The sequence below is a fragment of the Dendrobates tinctorius genome, unplaced genomic scaffold (assembly GCF_039654945.1).
Source record: "Dendrobates tinctorius isolate UK_male_01 unplaced genomic scaffold, ASM3965494v1 ptg000202l, whole genome shotgun sequence".
Classification (NCBI taxonomy): Eukaryota; Metazoa; Chordata; class Amphibia; order Anura; family Dendrobatidae; genus Dendrobates; species Dendrobates tinctorius.
The window spans coordinates 9,934,259-9,957,855 of NW_027361869.1; the positions used below are offsets into that span (position 1 = coordinate 9,934,259).

At 44.8% G+C, this 23,597-nt stretch overlaps 1 protein-coding gene across 4 annotated transcripts; it reads left to right on the top strand.

Moving 5' to 3' along the window:
- The first annotated feature begins 1,280 nt into the window (after positions 1–1,280).
- MAD1L1 (mitotic arrest deficient 1 like 1) lies at positions 1,281–22,803 on the top strand. 4 transcript variants are annotated; one of them, XR_012221996.1, is made up of 11 exons: positions 1,281–1,475; positions 4,210–4,383; positions 5,758–5,898; positions 7,717–7,896; positions 9,409–9,533; positions 10,327–10,408; positions 11,472–11,602; positions 12,678–12,792; positions 13,793–13,854; positions 21,954–22,072; positions 22,150–22,803. XR_012221996.1 is itself a non-coding variant. In XM_073553745.1 (10 exons), exons 2-10 carry the CDS (start codon positions 4,231–4,233, stop codon positions 21,979–21,981), a joined length of 1,017 nt encoding a protein of 338 aa, XP_073409846.1. In that variant the 5' UTR covers positions 1,281–1,475; positions 4,210–4,230; the 3' UTR covers positions 21,982–22,803. The 4 variants fall into 4 exon arrangements, 3 of the variants coding, with proteins under 3 accessions (XP_073409846.1, XP_073409848.1, XP_073409847.1); XM_073553745.1 differs by having other exon boundaries at positions 21,954–22,803; XM_073553746.1 differs by lacking the exon at positions 1,281–1,475 and adding an exon at positions 1,904–2,039 and having other exon boundaries at positions 21,954–22,803.
- Positions 22,804–23,597: the final 794 nt, after the last annotated feature.

The following is a 23,597-nucleotide window of genomic DNA, read 5'->3' on the forward strand; positions in this document are numbered from 1 at the left end:
GAAACAGCCCCACAGCATGATGCCACCACCATGCTTGACTGTAGGGATGGTATTCTTGGGGTCGTATGCAGTGCCATCCAGTCTCCAAACGTCACGTGTGTGGTTGGCACCAAAGATCTTGGTCTCATCAGACCAGAGAACCTTGAACCAGTCTGTCTCAGAGTCCTCCAAGTGATCATGAGCAAACTGTAGATGAGCCTTGACATGACGCTTTGAAAGTAAAGGTACCTTATGGGCTCGTCTGGAACGGAGACCATTGCGGTGGAGTACGTTGCTTATGGTATTGACTGAAACCAATGTCCCCACTGCCATGAGATCTTCCCGGAGCTCCTTCCTTGTTGTCTTTGGGTTAGCCTTGACTCTTCGGACAAGCCTGGCCTCGGCACGGGAGGAAACTTTCAAAGGCTGTCCAGGCCGTGGAAGGCTAACAGTAGTTCCATAAGCCTTCCACTTCCGGATGATGCTCCCAACAGTGGAGACAGGTAGGCCCAACTCCTTGGAAAGGGTTTTGTACCCCTTGCCAGCCTTGTGACCCTCCACGATCTTGTCTCTGATGGCCTTGGAATGCTCCTTTGTCTTTCCCATGTTGACCATGTATGAGTGCTGTTCACAAGTTTGGGGAGGGTCTTAAATATAGTCAGAAAAGGCTGGAAAAAGAGATAATTAATCCAAACATGTGAAGCTCATTGTTCTTTGTGCCTGATATACTTCTTAATACTTTAGGGGAACCAAACAGAATTCTGGTGGTTTGAGGGGTTGAATAATAAATGACCCTCTGAATAAACTTTTCACAATTTTAAAAAAAAATCAAACAAAGAAATAACATTCTTTTTTGCTGCAGTGCATTTCACACTTACAGGCTGATCTACAGTCCAAATGTCACAATGCCAAGTTAATTCCGAATGTGTAAACCTGCTAAATCTGCAGGGGGTTGAATACTACTTGTAGGCACTGTACAGTCACAGCTCTCCTCCTGCAGTATCATCTCTCCTCTCAGCCTCCCTATATAGTCACAGCTCTCCTCCTGCAGTATCATCTCTCCTCTCAGCCTCCCTATATAGTCACAGCTCTCCTCCTGCAGTATCATCTCTCCTCTCAGCCTCCCTATATAGTCACAGCTCTCCTCCTGCAGTATCATCTCTCCTCTCAGCCTCCCTATATAGTCACAGCTCTCCTCCTGCAGTATCATCTCTCCTCTCAGCCTCACCAATAGAGTCACAGCTCTCCTGCAGCATTTCTCCTCTCAGCCTCCCTATATAATCACAGCTCTCCTCCTGCAGTATCTTCTCTAAGTTGCCATGACACACTGCATTGCCAGTGACACTTCCTGGTATGGCCTGTAGTGCGGAGACTCCGCCCCTTCCGGTGACGTCACAGCGCTCAGGAGCAGCTCAGTCCTAGTTCCGGCCGCTCCAGCGGCTGCTCGCTTTGGTTCCGGCTGCGGTCTCCGTCCGGTCCGTCAGTGTGAGGAGGCGGTGAGTAGACAGTGTTATTATGGCTGCCTCCCTAATATTTCAGAATAACGGCAGGATGATGGGAGTGGTTGTTCGCTTGAGGGAGAGGCACATGGCGCGCAGTGTGTGATGTTAATGGGGAGCTATAACGGTCAGCAGGTGATATAAGGCAAGGAATGCTGAGACTTGTAGTTTCACAGCTGGGTCACGTGTTCTGTTACACTGCTTGGCTCTGCTATAGACATACATTGTCCAGAGTGTGAGCTCTTGGGCCCAGGAGGAGCGCCGCTGCCTTCCCTGTGGGTCCAGTATGTGGGTAATGAATTACTATGGGCACGAATGACCGATAAACCTGCCCCCGTTCTGTGTACGCAGCTCCACCGCCGCGGCGTGAAATGTTCTGCCACTTTCTTGTCACCATTTTGCAGAATTTCCAAGATTTCTGCTGTCTGAATGGAAGCGGCTTCATCTACATCACAAGGCTGAGAATCAGAAACAATAGTATCGGTTGTCTTCTGTATCTGGAGAGGTCCCCTGCGCTGACACATTGTAACAGGAGGGAAGGTGCTGCTGCTTATATGTAGGGTCAGTTTATGTGAGCGTGCGACCATTGATCACGTCAAATGCTCGTCCATCTGGCGATCAGATCGCCCGTGCCGGCACAAAGTCATCGTCCTGTGTAAGGCCTCATTCAGACGTCCGCTCTATTCTCATACATACGTTTTTTTTTTCTTTAGATTTATTTAATCCCCTTTTCCATTTTTATCAGTGAATTTCATGGTACTGCCCCCCCCCCCCCTTCAAAAAAAATGATTAAATTTCCGGATTGACTGTGCATCTCCTGACCTGAACTTGCAGCATTAAAGGTCCGGGAATTAGAAGTTTTGAACACTTGGTGTTCGGCTACGCTCACAAAGATCCTCTCCGATATATATCTCTTCATAAAAAAATTTTGGTGGCAGACGAACGTGTGACAATTTAGAGGATCATGTGACTTGTAATGTGAAACAAGCAGGTCTGAATTTGTGCAGAAATCATCAAAATATCTAACAGGGCAAAAAGACAGGACATACAAATAACCTTAAAAACAAAGACTGATGAGTCAGGGGCGGCCAAGACATCCACTGAGGTTTAGTAGTGAAATTCACATCAGGTCCAGCACCTCATCGGGTACGTCTGTGACCCATGTTCCGACTTCTGAGCCCCAGTTTCGTTGTTCAGCTGGCCAACAAATAGAACGTAACATTACCCAGATGGTCAGATTGGGAAGTGTATTGTAGGCATTATAGCAATTACATAAGTTGTCCCATATCGACAGGATAGGAATAACTTGAGGGTCCAACCTCTGGAGCCCTCACCATTCTCTGTGCTCTGTTTGAATGGAGGTGCACATACTTGACCGTTTTGAGGACCAGTGGGGGTCACAGCTGTTGGAACCCACAGGAACAGGGGATAATTAATATACTTTTAAGGCCACGGTCAATATTTGGTCAGTCAGTATTTGTTAGCCAAAACAAGGAGTGGGTGATAAATACAGAAGTGGTGACATGTTTCTATTAGGGTACGTTCCCACGGTCAGTAAATGCTGCGGGTTGGACGCCGGCTGTGTACATTCGCAGCGTCCAGATGTTACAGCGTAGTGGATGGGATTTCAAGAAATCCCATGCCCACTATGCGTGCACCAATGCCCGCGGATCACCCGCAGAGAAGGACATGCGGTGCGTCTTTCCAGACCGCAGCATGTCAATTTATTTTGCGGAGATGCGAGTCTCCGCAAGATAAATCTCAACCATACAGTATATTGGACACGATTCAATCAACGCATCCGAAATTACCTACGTTCAAAAGCCGGCAGCTCTTTGTACACAGCGGACATGTGCTACATCCAAAGCCCTGCCGATTGCTGACCATGTGCACATACCCTTATACTTTCCTCTGCTTGGCATACAAATACTGAACATGGGAACGTGGCTTTGGTTTAGGTCAGGGTCCATGGTGATGCTTTGTGAAATCCTGCAATCAACTAAATTCCTACAGAGATGACAATGTCTGTTACTGAATATAATCGTCCGATCTACGTGATTTCCCCCCCCCCCCCCCCTCAACAATCAGACATTTGGAACTTATCTTAGTGGTCAAAACTTAGGCTGCTCCGTCACAATGATTGTTGGGTTTTTCAAGTTTTGGAGGATAGGAAATGTATGTAAATGCTAAGACTATGTTCACATTGCATCTTTTTTAGGAGTTTTTGGAGCAGAAACTGAATGGAATGTCCTCAAATCTTTAACACTCCTTAAAAACTTGGCATTTATGCTCAATTTCCGTAAAAAAAAAGAAAACTCGGCAAAATGACTGTGTGCACATATCCCAATACTAATAGTGAAGTGGGAAAATCTGACCCATCAGTGGAAATATGTTTTTTCTGCCATTTAGTAAGGATGAGTGAGCGTGCTGGGATAAAGTGTTATCTGAGCATGCTTGGGTGCTAATCGAGTGACATCGGTGTGCTCGAAAAATGAGTCAACAGCCGCGACACATGCAGGAATTTCCTGTTTATTAGGCAATCTCTGCTTGTGTTGCGGCTGTCTTACACTGTGAGACATTCAGCCGCGGGGACTGGAACATACTTTTTGAGTAGGCCAAAGTCACTAGGTTAGCACCTGAGCATGCTCAGATAACACCTTATCCCAGAATGCTTGCTGATCACTAGTAAGGATGTCTATTTAATATATATATTTTATGTCCCTATTTCCAGGTATTTTTGGAAACCGTCAAGATGGATGAAATGGAAGATAACACCACTGTTCTTTCCACTCTCCGGTCTTTTAATAAGTTCCTCTCCCAGCCATTTGACAATACGCCCCCCATTGCCAACACCTCGGACTCCATCGGGGCTTCTTTACAGATGCAGTTTCAGCAAAGGTTTCTGGTAAATGACTTGTACTTTATTTAGTGCTGGATTCCTTCGTGTTTCAGAAAGCACATAGCTTAATACATAACTCAGGGCTCACACATCAGCTTTTGGCACATGCACTGTCCACCACTTTTGTTGATAGATCATGGACCCATTGCAATCATATAGAAAAGTGTGTACAATATACTGTATGTATTCAATCGATCGCTTTTTTTCAGTTATGGAGCCATGTGAGACCTTGTTTTTTGCTGACGGTTTTATTGATAATATCTTGAGTTACCTAAGATGTTTTTATCATTTGTTATTGCATTTTTTTACCAAAAATCCGCTATTTTATCATTTTGATTTATTTTCTCATTGGGATCTTCATCATGCAGGTTAATTTAATTTATATTTTAGTAGGCTGAACTTTTAAATATGCAGTAATAGCAAATGTGTTTCTTTTGAGGCGAGGAGATTATATATATATATATATATATATATATATATATATATATATATATATATATATATATATATATATATATATATATATATATATAATTTTATTTTTTTTTTTCTTATCACCATGGAGGACCTCTGATCGCTTATACGATATATATTGCAATTCAATAGTACTGCAGTATAAAGTGTAAATTATGGTCTATGAAGCTCTTCCTGTGGCATGGCTTCACAGGAGTACCGAGTTGGCAGTCATGGTAACCCACCGGTCCACCACATCTGTGTCTTGGGGAGCTTATTGTTGGTGTGAGTGCTGTCAGCTGCTCCAGGGGTTTTTTCTTTTCAGCGCTGGAGTGGTGCTACTAATTTAAGGTCCATGTCCCCTGTCTTATACTTGCCCAACCATGTCTTCATTTTTTTTTCGACGCCGCTCCAGTCGTAGTTTGCCATTTTATTACTGCAACTTCTGACTGGCTGGAAGTCAAGCCAAATCACAAGCTCTCAATACAAGTTTGAGAGCCAGAACGATGCTCTCATACACTTACATTGAAGAGTGACCTCCGGAATGCTCCATGAAACACTAGAGCGATCCGGTTGGTCACACTCACTGACAGGAGCAGCGGTGATAAAAAAACCCAAAATAAAATGCTCAAGTGGCTTTGTAAATACAGTACCACGGCATCTCGATGCTTTAAGGCAGCGATCTGAGCTCAGCACTGATCGCTGCTGTTAGAGGCATATGCCGGCTATGTAAAATATCCAGCATTTACCCTGTGTGGAGCAAGCTGAGCTCCTGAGCCTTCTCCACACAACGTCACACACTCAATGACTTGTATACCTTCATGATGATATAAGAATATTACCAGTGCTACCTACATGCACACAATAAATACACATTTCACATAAAAAAAAAATTAACTGATTTTTCAATTACTTCTTTTCTTCCAGCTGGAGGACAAAGCTGCACAGATCCGCTCAAAGTCGCACCTTATTCAGGTGGAGCGAGAAAAGATCCAGATGGACCTGAGCCACAAGCGGGCTCGTATCGAGCTGGAAAAAGAAGCCAGTACCAATGCCAGGAACTATGAGGTTAGATATCTGCTGGGAAACGCTCGGGGTCATGGCTTCTCTCTGTGGCCAATACTGCCGTCTCCAATAAAATTTGCTTCTAAACGCTATCTCCTGGTTTGTGGTGATCCCCCTTTTATGGCCTATCTTTTTCTTTGTTTTTGTTACAATACTGCCCTGTGGGGACATTACTCAGAAATGCTTTCATTAAGGGAGTAGTTTCAGGGGGGGTAGGTCTGTTCCCTGAATCGATGCTTATTATCTGTACACGGGTTGCACTCTGTTTTCTCCTGTAGTCCAAGAGAGAATGAATGGAGCAGAGCGCAACCGAGCACAACTCTCTCTGCGGAGCCGGACCCCAAGCGATCAGAACATTATCCCTTATCCTGTGGAAAGGGAATTACTTAGAATCCTAGGAATAACCCTATGAAGTGGTGTGCCCATTTCATACGTTTATTTTCTATCCACCTTATATGTCATTAACGTATAGTAGACTCGGGTCTAACCAATGGGATCTGCATCTGTCTGGGGAATGAGGCGCCATCATGTGCTGCATTAAGTGGAGAGGTTGTCGGATTCCCGTAAAATAAATGTGTATATATATATTCCTGTAGAATAATGATTCACATCATCCTTTGCATGACCAGGAGAGAGTATATTGGAGATGCATTGGTGGTAACATAGCACTGATACCAGGGCTATTTTAGCGTCAATTTATTCACCTTCATCTTACCCGATGTCCTTTGTATGAATTTTATCTGAATAAAGAGGCTTTTCGTTGAGCTTGGCTCCTTCCCTTTCTATTAGAACGAGGGCCACAAGTTTTCTGGTCTGGCGCTCAGTGGTGTTAGGTTAGTTTCACATTAGCGTTTACGGCCGCAGCGTCGGGCTGCGCACGGCCGCCGCTAAGCCCCGCCCCCTGCCGCGCCTCCGCCGGTAGCTCGACGCATGACGCTTTATGCGTCCTGCGTCCCCTATCTTTAGCACTGGGGACGCAGGCCGTGCGCAGTATGCGTTTGGCGGCGCATGCATCCTTTTGACGCTGCGCCGACCAGCGCCAAACGCAACAGGTTGCAATTTGGTGCGCTCGGCGCAGCGTCAAAAGGATGCATGCGCCGCCAAACGCATACTGCGCATGGCCTACGTCCCCAGTGCTAAAGATAGGGGACGCATGCAGCGTCATGCGTCCGTAGGCGGAGCTACCGACGGAGGCGCGGCAGGGGGCGGGGCTTAGAGGCGGCCGTGCGCAGCCCGACGCTGCAGCAGTAAACGCTAATGTGAAACTGGCCTTACCGGCAGTGGGGCGTTCACCATTTTCAAGACAGTCTGTCAGTGCGCATTGACTGTTCAAACCAAGCACAGGCGCTCAGTGCACCCGTGGTGTGGCCAAACAGTTCAGTGCCTCTTCCCACCTATTTGTTTTTGTTTGTTTTTTTTATCTGTCGCACCCCCCCCCCCCCCCTCTTTTTGATTTACAGCGCTGGCTCTATAGAGCCAGAGAAGTGCGGCGTTAGCTGGAAACCAAGTAGGTGAGAGTGTGCAATGAACTGCCTGGCAACACCAAGGGTGCAGCGGGCGCCTGTCCTTTTTTGCTTCTCCTTTTTTTTAAGCTCGTTGTTAAAAATTTTGTTGAACTCTCCTCCCTTTAATCTATGTAGTAATATAACATAAACAATGTTTGCAGGTGGCCAGCGCATCATCAGACAGAAATTATCCTCCTTTTACTAATTACTTAGCCCCGAATTGCAAAATTATAGCATTGCGAACTTTTATAATATTACCATATTGAGTGGTGGGGGGAAAAAATGTCATTATGGAAAGTGTAATTTTTATTTCCAGCGGGAAGCGGACAAGAATCAAGAGCTTCTTACACGCATCAAAACTTTAGAGGAGAAGGAAACGGATTTTCAGAGTAAACTCCAGGAACAGTTTGAAATGAACAAGTCCTATAAGAAGACGATGGAATCGCAGAGCAAGAGACTGGTGGAAAAAGAGGACAAACTGGCGGAGACTAACGAGGTAACCGGGAAATCCATAGTGGAGTTAGTGGTCCCCGGAGCGAGGGTCACGGGTGTGCTCTGCGGCTTCATTCATTTTCCGTTGGCTGGAAATACTCATTGTTGGACATCCTCTTTATCGGCGTATTGCCTTCCAGCACAAGAGACGTATGGGCCTCGGCCATACTCCTCACATTTCGGTGCCTTTTTGACTTGACGATTTCTGTAGGACTTGCCAACCCTTTAATGCTCCCCAATGGCAGAGGTTTGTAACATAAGGAACGGATTGGATTCCAGTTCACCTATTCTTTCTATTTTCATCGAGAGAACCATCCATCACAGGTGTCCATCTGCGACTTATACCCCTCTATCTACTAATAACTCGTGCGTGCTCGGCTGAGCATGCTTGTATATAGGGGGCTGGAAGGGATATCCAGCATCCATGGCCAGCCTTGTTTCTGGATCTGCTGGAAAACTGATTTGTATAAGGGCTCATGCGGAGTGTGATCTAATAAAACATCGGATCTCACTTGAATCACTGTTCTATGGGGCCGTGCACATGTCTGCTTTTTTTTTTTTTTTTTTTTATTTATTTTGCTTGGGCATAGTCTGTTTAAAAAAAAAAAAAAAATCATGGCTTGCTCATTTTGCATCCAATGCACGGATCACACTCGACCATTCAAGTCATTGAGTCCGTGGAAACCTCAAACTGCATTCGGATGTCATCTCAGTGCTGTTCAATTTTCATGGACTGACAAAATGGAGAAGATGCAGAAATTTTTTTTTTTTCCCCCATTTTTCTCCTTGTCCGAGAAAATGAGACTGCACTCTGACCAGCATAGTCAAACCGATTCACTCAAATGAGAGAAAATCTGCTGGTATGACCCCTAAGCCCAAGGGAAGATCCTCTAGGTGTCCCAGGGATCTGACATGTTGAATTTCAATATGCCTGATCCTCTTGTGTTTCCCCTCTGAGAAGTAGCCACTGTATTAGATAAGCAATCCTGGCTGTCCAAGAGTGCGGAGAAGATGACCGGCGTTTATTTAGCCAACATCTCGCTGAACCTCTGTTTGCATTATTTAAAAATCGCTGTTTAATTAATGTGTCCAGGCAATTTTTTTTTTTTTTTTTTTTACTGATACAACACATACCCATTAGAGGCTCTTCACATGTCTGTGGTTTTCTTTTGAGGGCCGAGTGTCCACGAAAAAAGCCGAGCCATATCCGTTTTTTATCTAAGTGACGGATCAAACTCACCCATTCAAAGCGATGGGTTTATGGAAAAATAGATGGCACTCGTGTGTCATGTGAGTGCTGCCTGTGTTTTTTTTTTTTTTTTTTTTTTTTCTTTCTATTGTGTAGGAGAAGCTGGAGAAAAACAGTTTCCACACTGATGCAAAAATAAAAAACCTGACTTCTGAATAAGGCTGTAGGGACACTCCTGTATGGATAGGTGTTGCTGTCAATAATGAAGTCTTCTCCGTTGTGTTTTGCCCTCCAGTGTTTTATTTTTTTTTTTATGTATTTATTTAGGCCATCACGGTGTTAAAGGGGAAAGTGTCTGAACTCCAGTTAAAGACCATGAATCTCGAAATGCAGCTAAAAACCCAGGAGTCTGAGAAGCAGGAACTTGGCGAACAGCTAGAAATTCAGCGCAAGTAAGTGTCGACTGCACGAGCGCTATACAATTGATGTATGTAAAATAAACCCGACAAGGTGCTTCTCCTCCTGGAAAGTTCTAGGAAGTTGAAACTCGCAACAAGAAAAAAATTTCACTGCCATGGGATACATTCTCTACTACCATAGTGGCACAGCAGGTTTTAATATACATAGTATATACCATTAACTTGGGTGCTTACCCGTTTTGTATAGGCTGATGTCCCACAGGACCTGGCTCAATCTCGACGCGTGTTTTGCGTTGAAAAACCTGCACAACCCCTTTAAGGCTCATTCAGGCTTCTGTATTTTACATACGTGTTATACCCGTGTTTTCACATATAGGACACATATACATTATGGAGATGTCCTTACAAGTTCATAGATCCATGAAATTTAGACAGTACAAGGATGCAATTTGTGTGCTCTCCATTTTTCTTTTTTTTTTTTTTTTTTTTTTTTTTTTTTTTTTTTTTCATACGAGAAAATAATTGATGCCAAAAATGCACACTGACATAAATGTGATCTGTTTTTGTTTTTCACATAGGCCTTATAGTTTTGCATAAAACTGCTTAGCACGGGGTTTGTAAAAACCTTAACACATAATTGTGGCAAGTTAATCTCAACCGAATGTAGGTAACCAGGGCCTGTGAATTCCCCACACACACTTATATTTATTATTCCATTTTACTACTCTACATGCATGAAATAAATGGAAAACTAGCATAGAGTTAGTTGGGAATAAAATGTATGGATGGATACATGACTGTTCATCTGTACTTGTATGTATTGCAGAAAGCTGCAGGACGGCAGTCAGACCACACAGGCTTTGCAGGAACTTCAGGTGTTAAATGCAGACTATGAATTAAAGATAAAGGTAGGTAAATTACTGATGTTTGTAAGGCCGAGGTTCTGACGGGCATATGTAAAATCCTGCGTTTTTCATCCACATTGTCTTTCGTACGCCTGTTTTCTGTTTTCAGGCATCAATGTTTGGAACAATTTTTCAAGACCAAATACAGTTTCTTAGGATACCGCACCACTCCAGCGTGTTTTTTACTTTACTTATCGAGTGCTGCTTCAAATCTAAGTCCCCTGCCCCTACCCTCACACTCACGTCTCGGTGTCTTTTCCTTCTATCGCCGCCGCTCCGGTCAGTATCTAGCGGTTTGTTACCTGCCAGCTGCTCCAGTGTTTGCTGGAGTGACCCTGGGGTCACTTTATAATGTAAGTCTATGAGGGCCTCGTTCTGGCTCGCATAGACTTGCGTTGAAAGCTTGTGACGTAACTTCTGACTGGTCACAAGATTAAGCCGGGGGATCAAAGTGCGTCACCGAAAAACAGGGAAGAAGCTGAAATGTGAGTATGAGACGGGGCAGGGAACTTCGATTTAAAGCTCCACTCCAGCAGTGGAAAAAAAAAACCAACAAAATTCTGAAGTGATGCTTTATTTACAAGAATTGGTCCGTTAAAAATTAATTTGCCATATGGATGGTGTCTGTCTGTCATCTTTTTTTCTATTTTCCCTCTATGCACTCATTGAGTTCAATGGGTACGTCTCATCCTAAAAATGGATTTGGGTAAAGCTTGCGTCATCTGGACTGCTCAATTCACTAGCATTGCTCTGTGTGCTGTCTGTGAATGATCTGTTTGACATACAGACCAAAAATACGTATCTGGATGAGCCAAATGGCACCTTTTTGTTTAAAGGGTTTAAAGGTCCCTCATATTACAGATTATCTTTCTGTACTAAGTGAGACATGTCATTAATTTCAGCGATATGCTTATCAAAAACGAATTTTCCCGGGATACCCGATCTCGTAGCATAAGTAGCTGTCCAACATAGGGCACGTGATGACGTGAAGACATTTGGGGGGGGGGGGGGTATATCCAAAGATAAAGAATGGTTGACAATAACTTGGTCATTTTTTCTTACACAGACCTTGGAGCAGAAGCTGACGTCTCAGGCGCAGGATGCCACCATTGTGAAGAGCATGAAGTCTGACCTGGAAAAACTACCAAAGATGGAGAGGGAACTACAGCAGCTCAGGGAAGAGAATTCTTACCACAGGTAAATCATTGGAGATTGTCTCTCTAACTTCGTCCCCTGGTGGCTGCGAGTCAATGACATTCTAATTAAGGGCAGTGTCTAAGGAAGGTAGACTTAAAGGGATTGACTGGGTATCTGACAGGCTATCAGATCAGACATCTTGTACCTCCATTGATCAACTGTATTATTTTATTTATCTTGGCTCCGGTGCCGAAGAGAGGAGTGCAGCTCCATTCACAGTGTGGGAGCTGCTGCCGGCCATGTTCTTTTGAATAGAAGATGTGCGTCAGTACCTTGTAGCGTCCACTACGATTTAATAGGACCTGCGCTCAGAAGCTCCATCTAAAGCATCTATTGTACATCCAGCCACCGGAGGAAAGAAAACAACTGATCTGTTCTGGCGCCGACTGACGGGGACCTCCATTGATCTACTGCCTTGTAGATAGGTCATCAAATACCTATGCACAGGAAAGCTCTTTAATAAAAAAAAAAACAAAAAAAAACATAAAAATATTGTTAGCTTAATGGCTCATAAGAATAGAGCACAATTATAGTCCCTGTTTTACCCAAGAACCCAGGGCTTCTCCTGCCTCCTTCAATGATTTACGGCCATTAATATGTGTTTTCTTGTACTTATGTTAACTGGACAGGGAGTAGGGGGCTTTGGGGTTCGTACCCCATACCCGTTGCATAGGACTCAGTCAATGGAAACTAGTGACAGTGTTGAAGAAGCCAATGTTGCAGTTATCTAATTGTTCTGGATCCTGCTTCTGGCACCACTGGCAAAAATATGGGGTTTCCGTGGGAAGCCATGGCCGCCTTGGAAAACGTAATATTACTTGGAAGCCAATGATGGGAGCAGCTGTCTGTTCTGGCTCCTAGGAGGACGTCCTGAGCAGGTCACAGCTCGTGTGTGTTGCAGACCAAAAACAGAAATGTTCTTCATTATAATCAGATTCTGGATCTTTTTTTTTATTTTTTTCTCCTCGCTAGTTTTGAGAATTTTGTAATTTTTTACCACCGTCGGGATTTTAAAAATGCAAACGAATTATTGCTTTAAATGATTATATATTTAATTTTCTTCCACTTTATTCAGGGAAATGAGAGAAAATAATGCGCTACTGAAAGAAGAGGTGGAGTCGCTGCGCAGAGCGGCTGAACGCTATGATCAGATGAAGGAACAGCTGGTAACCTTAGAGCTGGACAAAGAGGTAATTAGTAGCCAAATAATCCTGAAAATCCTTTTTAGTGAGCCCCATTTGCCATGTTGGTAACATAATGTGGGGACCCTCTATGAGCCCAGAGGGTGGAGCCTCTAATAAGCAGTGTCTAGTTGTGTTTTTGACGTGCTATGGTGGCTGAAAACGAAATTAAATGATGACCTCAGCATTCCGTTTTGAAGTAGAATATTTAAGAGCTTAACTTTTCTGGACCACCAATTAGACAATAAACATCCCGGTGGTCCACATTATACTTTGCAGTGACATTTTAAAACATCACTGCAAAGTATAGCAGCTCCTGTCAGACACCGCCAGGCTCTCCATATAGAAGGCAGGGAGGGTTTGTTACTGTCTCTACCTTCCTGATCATTGTGTACAAAGGGCTGAACAAACACTGACAGTGCTTCCTCCTCAGGACTTGGTGGTCATGGGAAGGGAACAGGAGCTGCAGAATTCTGGGAGACCCAGTCCAGCCCCAGTTATAGAGGGAGTCAGTAATTACATGTTAAAATGCTTCCCAAAGGTCTTTTATGATTTTATGGAGGGGAGGCACAAATGTGTGAAATAAACAAAAAAAAAAAATTAAAAAAGTAGGGGAAAATAAAGCTGCCGAAAAGTCAAATCTCTTACTAGTTTTGTCCTCGTTAGTAAAAATTGACTGCAGGCAGCTTTCAGCTGTATAATTCAGCCAATGTAATTTGCTGGCCCATCTCCTGAGCCCGCTAAATACACACCTCCCTGCAAAAAGGATGCTTTTCCCATGTTTTTGCAGGAAGGGGCTGTAGCAACAAGTGGATTCAAAGTTTTCTATTCAAAGATGCCTCCATGAAAAAGGCTGCAAAACTGTATGTTTTGGAATCCAGGTTTCATGGTGACCAAGAAATGCCGCTTCCTACGTTATGTATTCTACCGATGAAAAAATAAAATCTGCTTGTGTGCGGAGAATTAATTTCCTGAGTGTAATTTTAGTATATAATTTTGTATTATATAGAAAATACTTAAGAAGTTAAAGGGCTGGGAAAGCATGGAGCAAATGACCGGTCTCAGCATCAAGTAAGTACCTAATGTTTGATCCTGGGGGGTATGACTGTGTACATAGGCTGACATATACACTGACATCCGTGGGATAACCCAACCCACTGTGCTTTTGTAATAGATTTTGTGATAAATCTGGATTGCTTCTTTCTATCCCAGTGATTCCCAGATTTTCTTTTTTTTTTTCGTGACGCATTGTACTCTGTTAGATATGATTTGTGGGGTTTTTGTTTCTGAAAATGTAATGTTTGATGAAAATTTCAAAACATTTGCAATTTTCAAACTTTTAATTTTTATGCCCTTAAATGAGATAGTCATATGATATAAAAGTTAATAAATAACATTTACTGTACGTATACTTTGTCAGCATCATCTTAGATGCTGGTTGTTCCAGAGGTCTGAGTCACCTCTTCCAAATCCCCTGTAGACCCCCAGAGTTGCCTGTGCTTGATCCACGAGTTGCTTGAAGGTGAGTATGCCTCCTTTTATTATTTTTAATCAATTCATGCTTTAAATAATGTTATAACCCCCTTTTATTTCTTCAAATATTTCTTAGGGATTAACACAGATTGGAAAAAAATAGCCAAAAGCTGCTTTAGCCTCAATTCTTTTTTCCATTTTCACAATCCGCCATAAGAGAAAATAGACTTCAAAGTTTAAGCAATGGCATTGGGGTCACAGGACCGTGGGTATAGGCCCTCCCGTTAGGTGAATGAAGTGCGGCCGCCCCACACCCCACGGTAGGCTTTATGTCCACCTTAGACATTCGGCAGCTCAGTTTTAGCCTAGTGTCAGTAGGAGGCAGCTATGACTTTTTTGGTATGCTGCATTTTTCTTTTTTTTCTTTTTGTCTTATTGTGTTATCAGATGGCAAGGCTGTCTGCCATCTCTTTTCTACTGATGTATAGGGAGACCTCACCATGACCACCACCCCAGTTGGCCCTCCTAGGGTTGTCATTTCCACGTCGGTCACCTATCTCCCCCCCCCCCCCCCCCCCCCCCATAGCTCTCTCTGCAGCGCAGTGCTTGTGTCCCCTCTAAAGGTGCGGGTCCAGCAATAGGGTAACCCTGTGGACGCCTGAACACAACCGACGGAAAAGTATTGACCTGCCCACCCCCTACCAAGTCTTATTCAGTGTTGAGTGTTCTGGGGGTAGCATTGAGGATTAGCGCATCCTGTCTTTTAATTATTGCTCAATTGATCACCTTCCTGAGCTTCATCCGCCACCTCAAGGCTGCAGCGCTGCTCTCTCGTGGTTTTAATTCACCAAATCCTACTTAGAATAATGCAGGAAAAGAAAGGCATTGGCCAAAATATGAAATATATATATAAAATCATCAGATTATTAATCAAACATTAAAACAAGGTAAGACAAGGAAATTTCAATGAACATGCCAGGGTCAGATAATTACACCAGAATAAAGGGAAACAACGTAATGTTATCCCTTGAAAAAACTGAATATATCCACAAAGATAATCTATAGTATAATAAAGTGCTTAGTGCCAAAATCAATGATAGCTAACTATTAATGTATACAAAAAAAAGTCCGTGCAATCTTGAATAAGAAAATATATATAGTACATAAAAAGTGCCAGTAAACAAATAGTCCTTGGAAGATAATATATAGTAATTCAATCAGTGCACAATTAAATTATCGCAAAACTAACTGTGATGCTACACATGGCCAAAATGCACAATATTAATATAACTATCAAAGACTTACATGAGTATAGCTGCTAATGCTGCTGGTGCCTATATCCCCTGGCTACCCCAACAGCCATATGGCTTCCTCAATAAGGGTATAATACACTATAGGAACAGAGAAACACAAGTAGGGTCTTATCCGATGATACTTTTAAAATTATACGAAATCCACTCACCTGTTGCAGGAGAGATCAAGCATATGAGGTTAGTAGTCAGCTGCTGCACGTCCAATGGTCAAACAGTGACCGCCGATAAATCAAATCCTGTGGAACTTATTTTTAGACTTCCATGCGCTGCTTGACATAATACACGCTTCCAGTTATAATTGAATATTAATAATTTATTCCCAACGCATTTCGAAGTAAGAACTACTACTTCCTCAGGGGATGACAGTCATGAAAAAAATAGCGTTGTTTCGAGACTAAATACACTCCATATTTGAAAATTGGCTCCAACAGTCACATGTTCTTTTACAAGAAGTCAAAGTTCATCCTATGACAACTTGAATCAACACATAGGATAATACAATCATTAATCTTTATATGATAAAATAATATCCCTTTATTCCATTATAGATAAAGTTTTTCTTCTTTTTTTTTTTTTAAACTTTATCTATAAAGATCCTGAACGATCCCTTAGCCCCGCATGTCTCAGGAAGCACAGTGCTGCATTTAAAAGTACTCCCGCCTCTACTCCTTCACTACAGCTGCGTGTCTCTCATATCAGCCGTGCTCCTTTTTAATACAGAGGATGGAATCTCCAGCGCTGGACTTCAGTTAAAAATACATCATTTATTGTAAATTCTTAAAATAGAACAGAAAAAAGTATGGATAAGGACATACAGGCAGATGGGGTCTCTGGTGGTCTCCAACCAACGCGTTTCGACCTAGAGGGTCTTACTCATGACCTTTTTCTGTTCTATTTTAAGAATTTACAATAAATGATGTATTTTTAACTGAAGTCCAGCGCTGGAGATTCCATCCTTTATTTTGCTTCAGTCAACACCCCTGATCAAGGTGACTCCGTGCGCAGGAGGATTATGGATCGCAACCGAGACTGGTGAGCTGACCTCCCTTCATTTTCCCTATCCTTCTATAATTATTTTTAATACAGAGGCACATAACACCGGCGGTCTTCCGGGGCACAGGGGAGTCTTTTTTACATAGCAGGGTAGCGCAGGCTCACCTTAATTAGCGGCGCCGCGGACATCAGTATAGAAGCTCGGGCAGGGAGGGAGACCGCTTTCACTTTCAGTCACGCTCCCTCCTCCCCGCCTTGAGCGCGCTCCCTTTTTTACTCTGGGCGCGCTTTCCTCGTTCTGGGCGCATTTTTTCTTGCGCCCATTCCACACCTATCACAGCTCGACTTTCTTTTTTGGGGATGACAATCTTCCTTTTTACCACTCCCCCTCTCTACTATTGCCCAATCACCTCCTGGCGCCAAATCCCGCCCTCCGGGCTCACAGCCTGTTTCCTCCTGCAATTTTCACTGCTTCCTGCGCTGCTTGGGGGACACATCAGGGTCCGACTGCTCGTCAGATACTCGGTAGGCTCGGCGCTTAATGGCAAATTGGCTCTCCTCTGAAGTCCTTTTCTGTGTTGTGCAGCCATAAGGTGTAACTTTCCTATGCTCAACCCTGCAACGGCTCTGTCTTTCAAGCCCACCGTTACCCATTACGCCTGTGCACACTGTAAAAAGAAGTGGGCTTCAGGTCAGTCATCACCCCTCTGTCCGTTCTGCAGTCCTTCAGTCGCAGTTGGTCTCCGATCTGACTAAAGTCTCTCAGTCCCTGGTCCAGGTCTTAGAACGTTTGCCTCAGCTATCTACAGCCACCCATGCACCGACCACCTCTCAGGGTGAGTCGTCCGCACCTGACTGCGACCTTCAGAGGGACAGGCCGAGTAGGATTTCTAGGAAGCGTGTTCTGTCTGGCTCGTCTTCCAGTTCGCTAGGCCCGTCTGCCTCTCCCAGGTGTCCCTCTCCTTCTTCAGAGGACGACCCTAGGTCAGACGACGATCCCCCAATCGGGATCTAGTTCAGAAGCAGATAACATATCTAAAACGCGGAATATGGTAGATAGCCTCCTTTCTGCCATCTTCCAAACCCTGAAAATTAAGCAGGACAAGCCCCCTCCTCAGGAATGTTCTGTTCCATTTAAGCGAGCGAGGCCTCCATCCCGAACCTTTCCAAACCACAAGGAGTTCGATAGTACTCTAACCAAACACTGGGAGCACCCTGAGCAGTGCTTCTCAGACCGCAGGTACTTAGATGTCCTGTATCCCTTTGATGTGGATCTGCTCACAAAATGGACCGAAGTGGATCCTCCCGTCTCTCGTATAGCCTCTAAGACGGTTCTATCCCTTCCGGACGGGGCATCGCTTAAGGATCCAAAAGACAGGCAGATAGAATCTCTGGCTAAGTCTATTTTTGAGGCATCCGGTGCCTCTCTCTGTCCTATTTTCGCCTCCTCCTGGGTGGCGAAAGTCATTTCAGCTTGGGCTAAAATTCTTCACAGAGGCATCTTAGCGGCAGCTCTTCAGGCCGAGTTGGCAGATCTGGCAGATCAAATTAATCATGCGGGTAAATACCTCTTAGCCGCCTCCTTGAATGCGGCTGGGTGCGTAGCAAGGGCTAACGGCAACATAGTAGCCGTACGCCGAGTCCTTTGGCTAAAGTCATGGAATGCGGATACCACCTCTAAAAAGTCGCTTACCAATCTGCCATTCCATGGTTCTAGGCTCTTTGGAGCCAAGCTGGATCAAATTTCTGATGCCACTGGTGGTAAAAGCACTTCTCTCCCCCAGTCTCGACCAAAACGCTTTTTTAACAGAAAGGGTTTCCGGCCGTTTAGGACCTTTCGTCCCATTCCAGGATTCTTTCAAGCCGTTTCCTCCCTTCTTTCCGACGGAGTGATTGTTCCCGTTCCCTCAGACGAACGCTTTTCAGGGTTCTACTCAAATCTCTTCATAGTCCCGAAAAAAGACAGGACCTTTCGGCCAATCCTGGATCCTGCATGAAAGTTCTGGAGAAGATGATAAGCACCATGGAAGCAGTGCCCTTTGCACAATTTCACCTTCGCCCCCTCCAGCTGTCCCTTCTTTCAGCTTGGGACAAGAGCACGGTGTCTCTGGACCGCCCCATTCTCCTCCCTCTGAGTGAGGCAATCCCTGACTTGGTGGACAATGACAGCGTCAATTCTACAAGGGAGGTCTTTTCTTCCACTTCAGTGGCAAGTCATCACCACCGATGCCAGCCTTCTAGGATGGGGAGCGGTTTTCCATCAGAAAACGGCCCAAGGACGCTGGAATTCACAGGAAGCTCTCCTCCCTATCAATCTTCTGGAAATCAGAGCAATCTCCCTGGCCCTTCTTCGCTGGCAGCCTCTCCTTGTCGGCCTGCCGGTCCGCATTCAGTCGGACAACGCCACGGCTGTGGCGTACATAAACCACCAGGGGGGCACTTGCAACAAGCAAGTAATGTCAGAAGTGGCCTAGATACTGCGCTGGGCAGAACGTTACGTTCCAGCAATCTCCGCCGTTGACATTCCAGGGGTGGAAAATTGGGCAGCCGACTTTGAGTTGTCAAGGCCTAGCATCCGGCGAATGGGCTCTTCATCCCACAGTCTTTGATCAGATATGCCAGCGCTGGGGCTCGCCGAATGTCGATCTCATGGCATCTCGGATGAACCACAAAGTTCCGCGCTTCGTAGCCAGGTCCAGGGACTATCTAGTTGTCGCTTTCGACGCCCTAGTAATTCCGTGGTCCCAGTTCCATCTTCCTTATCTGTTTCCGCCTCTTGCCTTGATCCCTCGAGTGGTCAAAAAGATAAAATTGGAAGGCGTGCCAGTGATTCTAGTGGCGCCAGACTGGCCAAGACGGCCTTGGTATGCGGAACTGGTGAACATGCTCGCGGACGTTCCCTGGAGGCTTCCAGACTGTCCGGATCTTCTCTCGCAAGGCCCCCTTTACCACGAGAATTCTCAGTCTCTGAGTTTAACGGCATGGCCATTGAGGCCGCAATCCTGAGAGAATCTGGTTTGTCCAACCAGGTGATCCAGACTATGATCAGGGCCAGAAAACCGGCCTCTTCCCGCATTTACCATAGGTACTGGAAGGCTTTTTTCCGTTGGTGCGACGGTAAAAAAAGTCTTTCCGATGTCCTTTTCTATTCCATCCATACTTGGGTTCCTCTAGTCTGGTTTAGAGGCGGGTCTGTCCCTCAGTACCCTCAATGGCCAGGTCTCCGCTCTATCTATTCTCTTCCAAACAGAGCTCGCTTCCTTGTCGCAGGTTAAAACCTTTGTCCAAGGGGTCGCCCATGTAGCTCCTCCTCATCATTCGCCGATGGAACCGTGGGATCTCAATCTCGTTCTTAGCGCTCTTCAAAAGGCGCCGTTCGAGCCTATCCAGGACATCCCGTTATCCCTTCTCTCATGGAAGATAACTTTCTTGATTGCCATTACATCCATCAGAAGAGTTTCTGAGTTGCCGGCCTTGTCATGTCGTTCCCCTTATCTGGTTCTCCACCAGGATAAGGTCGTCCTCAGGCCCGTTCCTTCTTTTCTTCCAAAGGTGGTATCCTCTTTCCACATTAATGAGGATATCGTCCTCCCATCTTTTTGTCCCGCTCCTTCTCACCCCCTTGAGAAGTCTCTCCACAAACTGGATGTAGTTCGAGCCTTGCGGGTCTATCTCGCCAGGACTGCTTCACTTCGCCAGTCCGATTCCTTGCTGGTCATCTCTGAAGGTCGCCGGAAAGGGCTTCCGGCATCCAAATCCACGATCACTCGCTGGATTCGTTCTACCATTCTGGAAATGTACCGACTTCAGGAAAAACGTCCCCTTCCGGGAGTGAGGGCTCACTCCACCCGGGCTGTGGCGGCTTCGTGGGCCGTTCGACACCAGGCTTCGGCCTTGAAAATTTGCAGGGCCGCAACCTGGTCGTCTTTGCACACGTTTGCGAGGTTCTACAGGGTTCATACCCAGGCCTCGTCTGATGCAGTCGTTGGTAGGAAGGTCCTGCAGGCGGCGGTGGCGCACCGGCCGACCTAAGCCCTTCCTGTTCTTTCGTTCCTTATTGCTGTTCCCGCCCTTGGGACTGCTTTGCAACGTCCCATGGTAATCTGTGTCCCCCAATAAGGCGATAAAGAAAGAGGGAGTTTTGGTTCTTACCGTTATACTCTTTCTTGGAGCCTTCATTGGGGGACACAGCACCCTCCCTGTTTAAGTTGTACCGTGTTGGGTCCTTGAGTCCCTTGTTGGGTTGGTACATATGTTTATAGTTGCGTGGCTTCTCCTACTGCTTTTTCACCAACTGAGGTACTTGGTATCTGTCGGTGGGTGTATACTGCCGGGGAGGAGCCAATTTTCTTATTTTTGCATAGTGTCATCCTCCTAGCAGCAGCATACACCCATGGTAATCTGTGTCCCCCAATGAAGGCTCCAAGAAAGAGATTTTACGGTAAGAACCAAAAATCCATCTTTTGTATATGGGAGGAAGTTCAGAGAGCGGCGCATGCGCAATGGCATACCGGAGACGCCGATATTTGGAACAGCTGATTGTGGGGACATTTATAGATGAGCGCTCACGTAGCACACACATGTTGCCCCCCTGTGTCATCCAGCGGTGGTGCTTCCCGATAGGGTGGACCGTAATGAGGGAATGAAAGCCTGAGTAGTTTTGATATACAAGCGTCTGCTAACAGAAGATGTTAGGAGGGGTCCTTTGCTGTAGACTTACCACTGTAAACTAGACTGAGGCAGGTGATTGGTTCCGGTGGTCACATGCATGATGTAAGTGACACAGGACCACCGTTGCAGTAAGGGATTGAACAGGTAATTGAAACAAGTACTAGTTAGCGCCTTTCCAGATGTTAATTCTTTTTTTATTTTTTTATTTTTTTTAATATGTATTTTGGTAATCCCTTTTTAAAGGCGCTCTTCCAGCACAAAATGACTGTTCAAACCAAGCACAAGCGCTTGGAGTGGCCAAACATTTAAGTTCACCTACCCACTAGCTCGTTTTCTATCTATCTCAGCCCTTCTCTTCCTTAGTTTACACCCTCTGGCTCTACAGGAGGGCACAGATAGATGGAAAACACACTAAACTGTTTGGCTACATCAAGGGTGCTCCGAGTCCTTGTGCTTGGTTTGAACAGTTATTTTGTGCTGGCAAACTCCCTTTTCAAAGGGGTTGTCCGGAATTTTTAAAAAAACAAGGTTAGAGCAATAAAATAACAAGGGAGCACTGAGCGCTTGGTTTGAACAGCATGTGCCGATAGATTACTTGTAAATGCATCTTGCGCTTCCTCGAAATCTCACGAGATGGCAAAACCGATCGCGGTATCTTGCTTGTTCAGTGTCTGCACAGACTTTGTGAGAATCGTCACCTTTACACCGTGTTCTCCACAGGACGGCGTCGCTGCTTTATTTGACCTGAATTTAAATGGCAACCAGCAGAATTCTGAATGCAGCTCTGGAGTGTAATGTCAATGATAGAAATCGTAGCCGATGGAAACGTTTCCTAGAATGTAAGGTGCTAAACTGCTACCTGATCCGCAGTCATCTTCCAGCCTGTGAAGACTAAAGGAAACATTTTATTTTACAGGAACAATAGCATCTTTCCTCCATTGCTTACTTATTCCTAAATGGGGATATGAAGAGCCGGTGATTTACCAGTAAATTACTTTTTGCCTTTTTCTGCTCATAATGAAATCCAATTATAATGGATCCATATGTGTTTCCGATCGTCCTCGTAATCACCAGCATCTGTCACTCCGACCCTCCCTGCGTGCGGTGAGGCGCCCGATCTGACGGATGCTGGCGCCGCTCATCCTCCCCTCGCCGCTGTCCTTCCCTTAGTATTCCACCTAAGTGACTTTCTTGGTTGGTGGAAAGAAGAAAAAAAAAAAAAAAAAAAATTAGCTTTTACTTACTTCAAGCTGTTCATGTTTAATGAAGTAATTTAGCAGCGGGAGACAAATGAAAATGAGTGACAAGGTTTTTATTTATTTTTTTTTTGCTCCAGACTAATAACATCTTCATTTAAAATGAGACTATTCGGAGGAAGCGGCGACATTCTGATTAAGCCATGTAACACCGAGAGCGAATTTGTATTTATTAAAGAATGGTGGGAAAAGATATGGGGGAGAGGGGATATAATGGTGCCCAAGGAAATAATTTATGGCCGCGCTTTAATAATTTGCTTTAGGCGGGTTTCATACTGTTTCCATTTAAAAAAAATAAAAGCTAATGGAAGGTTGGTGATGCTGTGATTGATGTGGTGTCGTCATCGGGGAAATGGAGGAATCGTTCTAGTGATATATAATATATATTCTCATGGCCAAAAGTTGCCAACACTCTGCTACAATTCATCCATGCTTCCTACGGTGTTAGCATTGGCACAAGAACTGTGTTCCCGCTGGGAGTTTAATGACCGAGCAGCTGCCTGCAGCCGTACATCACTAAGCGCAGTGCCGAGCGTCGGATGGAGTGGTGTAAAGCCGCCACCACTGGACTCTGAAGGAGACATGTTCTGTGCAGTGACGGCGTTTGATGGAGGAATCCGGGTTTGGGGATTCCAGGAGAACGTTACCCCCTGACTGCATTGTGCTCGCTGTACAGATGTACTCAATGTTACATTGAGATAATCCAAAAAAAAAAAATCACCGTTCCCGTCCATTCACTTTACGTGGCTGTCTTAATCAGTCCCATAGACTCCTAATGGGGGCACACAAACAACTTCTTCATCCACATAAGGACCACTAGGACCCCCATTCTCCAGCTATTGGACCCCTGCCAATCATACACTTATCAGACTTAAAAGGGTATAGTCATCTCCAAGATCATATCCCAATATGTAGTAGGTATAATATTAGCAAATACCACCAATTAGAAATGTAGTATAGTTCTTCTGATGAGCCCACGTGCAGGGCTTTACAGTAGCTTAGATATCCATGGTTACAACAAGTAACAAGTAACTGTCAATGTATGAGTTGTTGTAACCATGGATACCTAAGCTACTGCACCCCAGGGGTAAAGGGAACCTGTCATGTG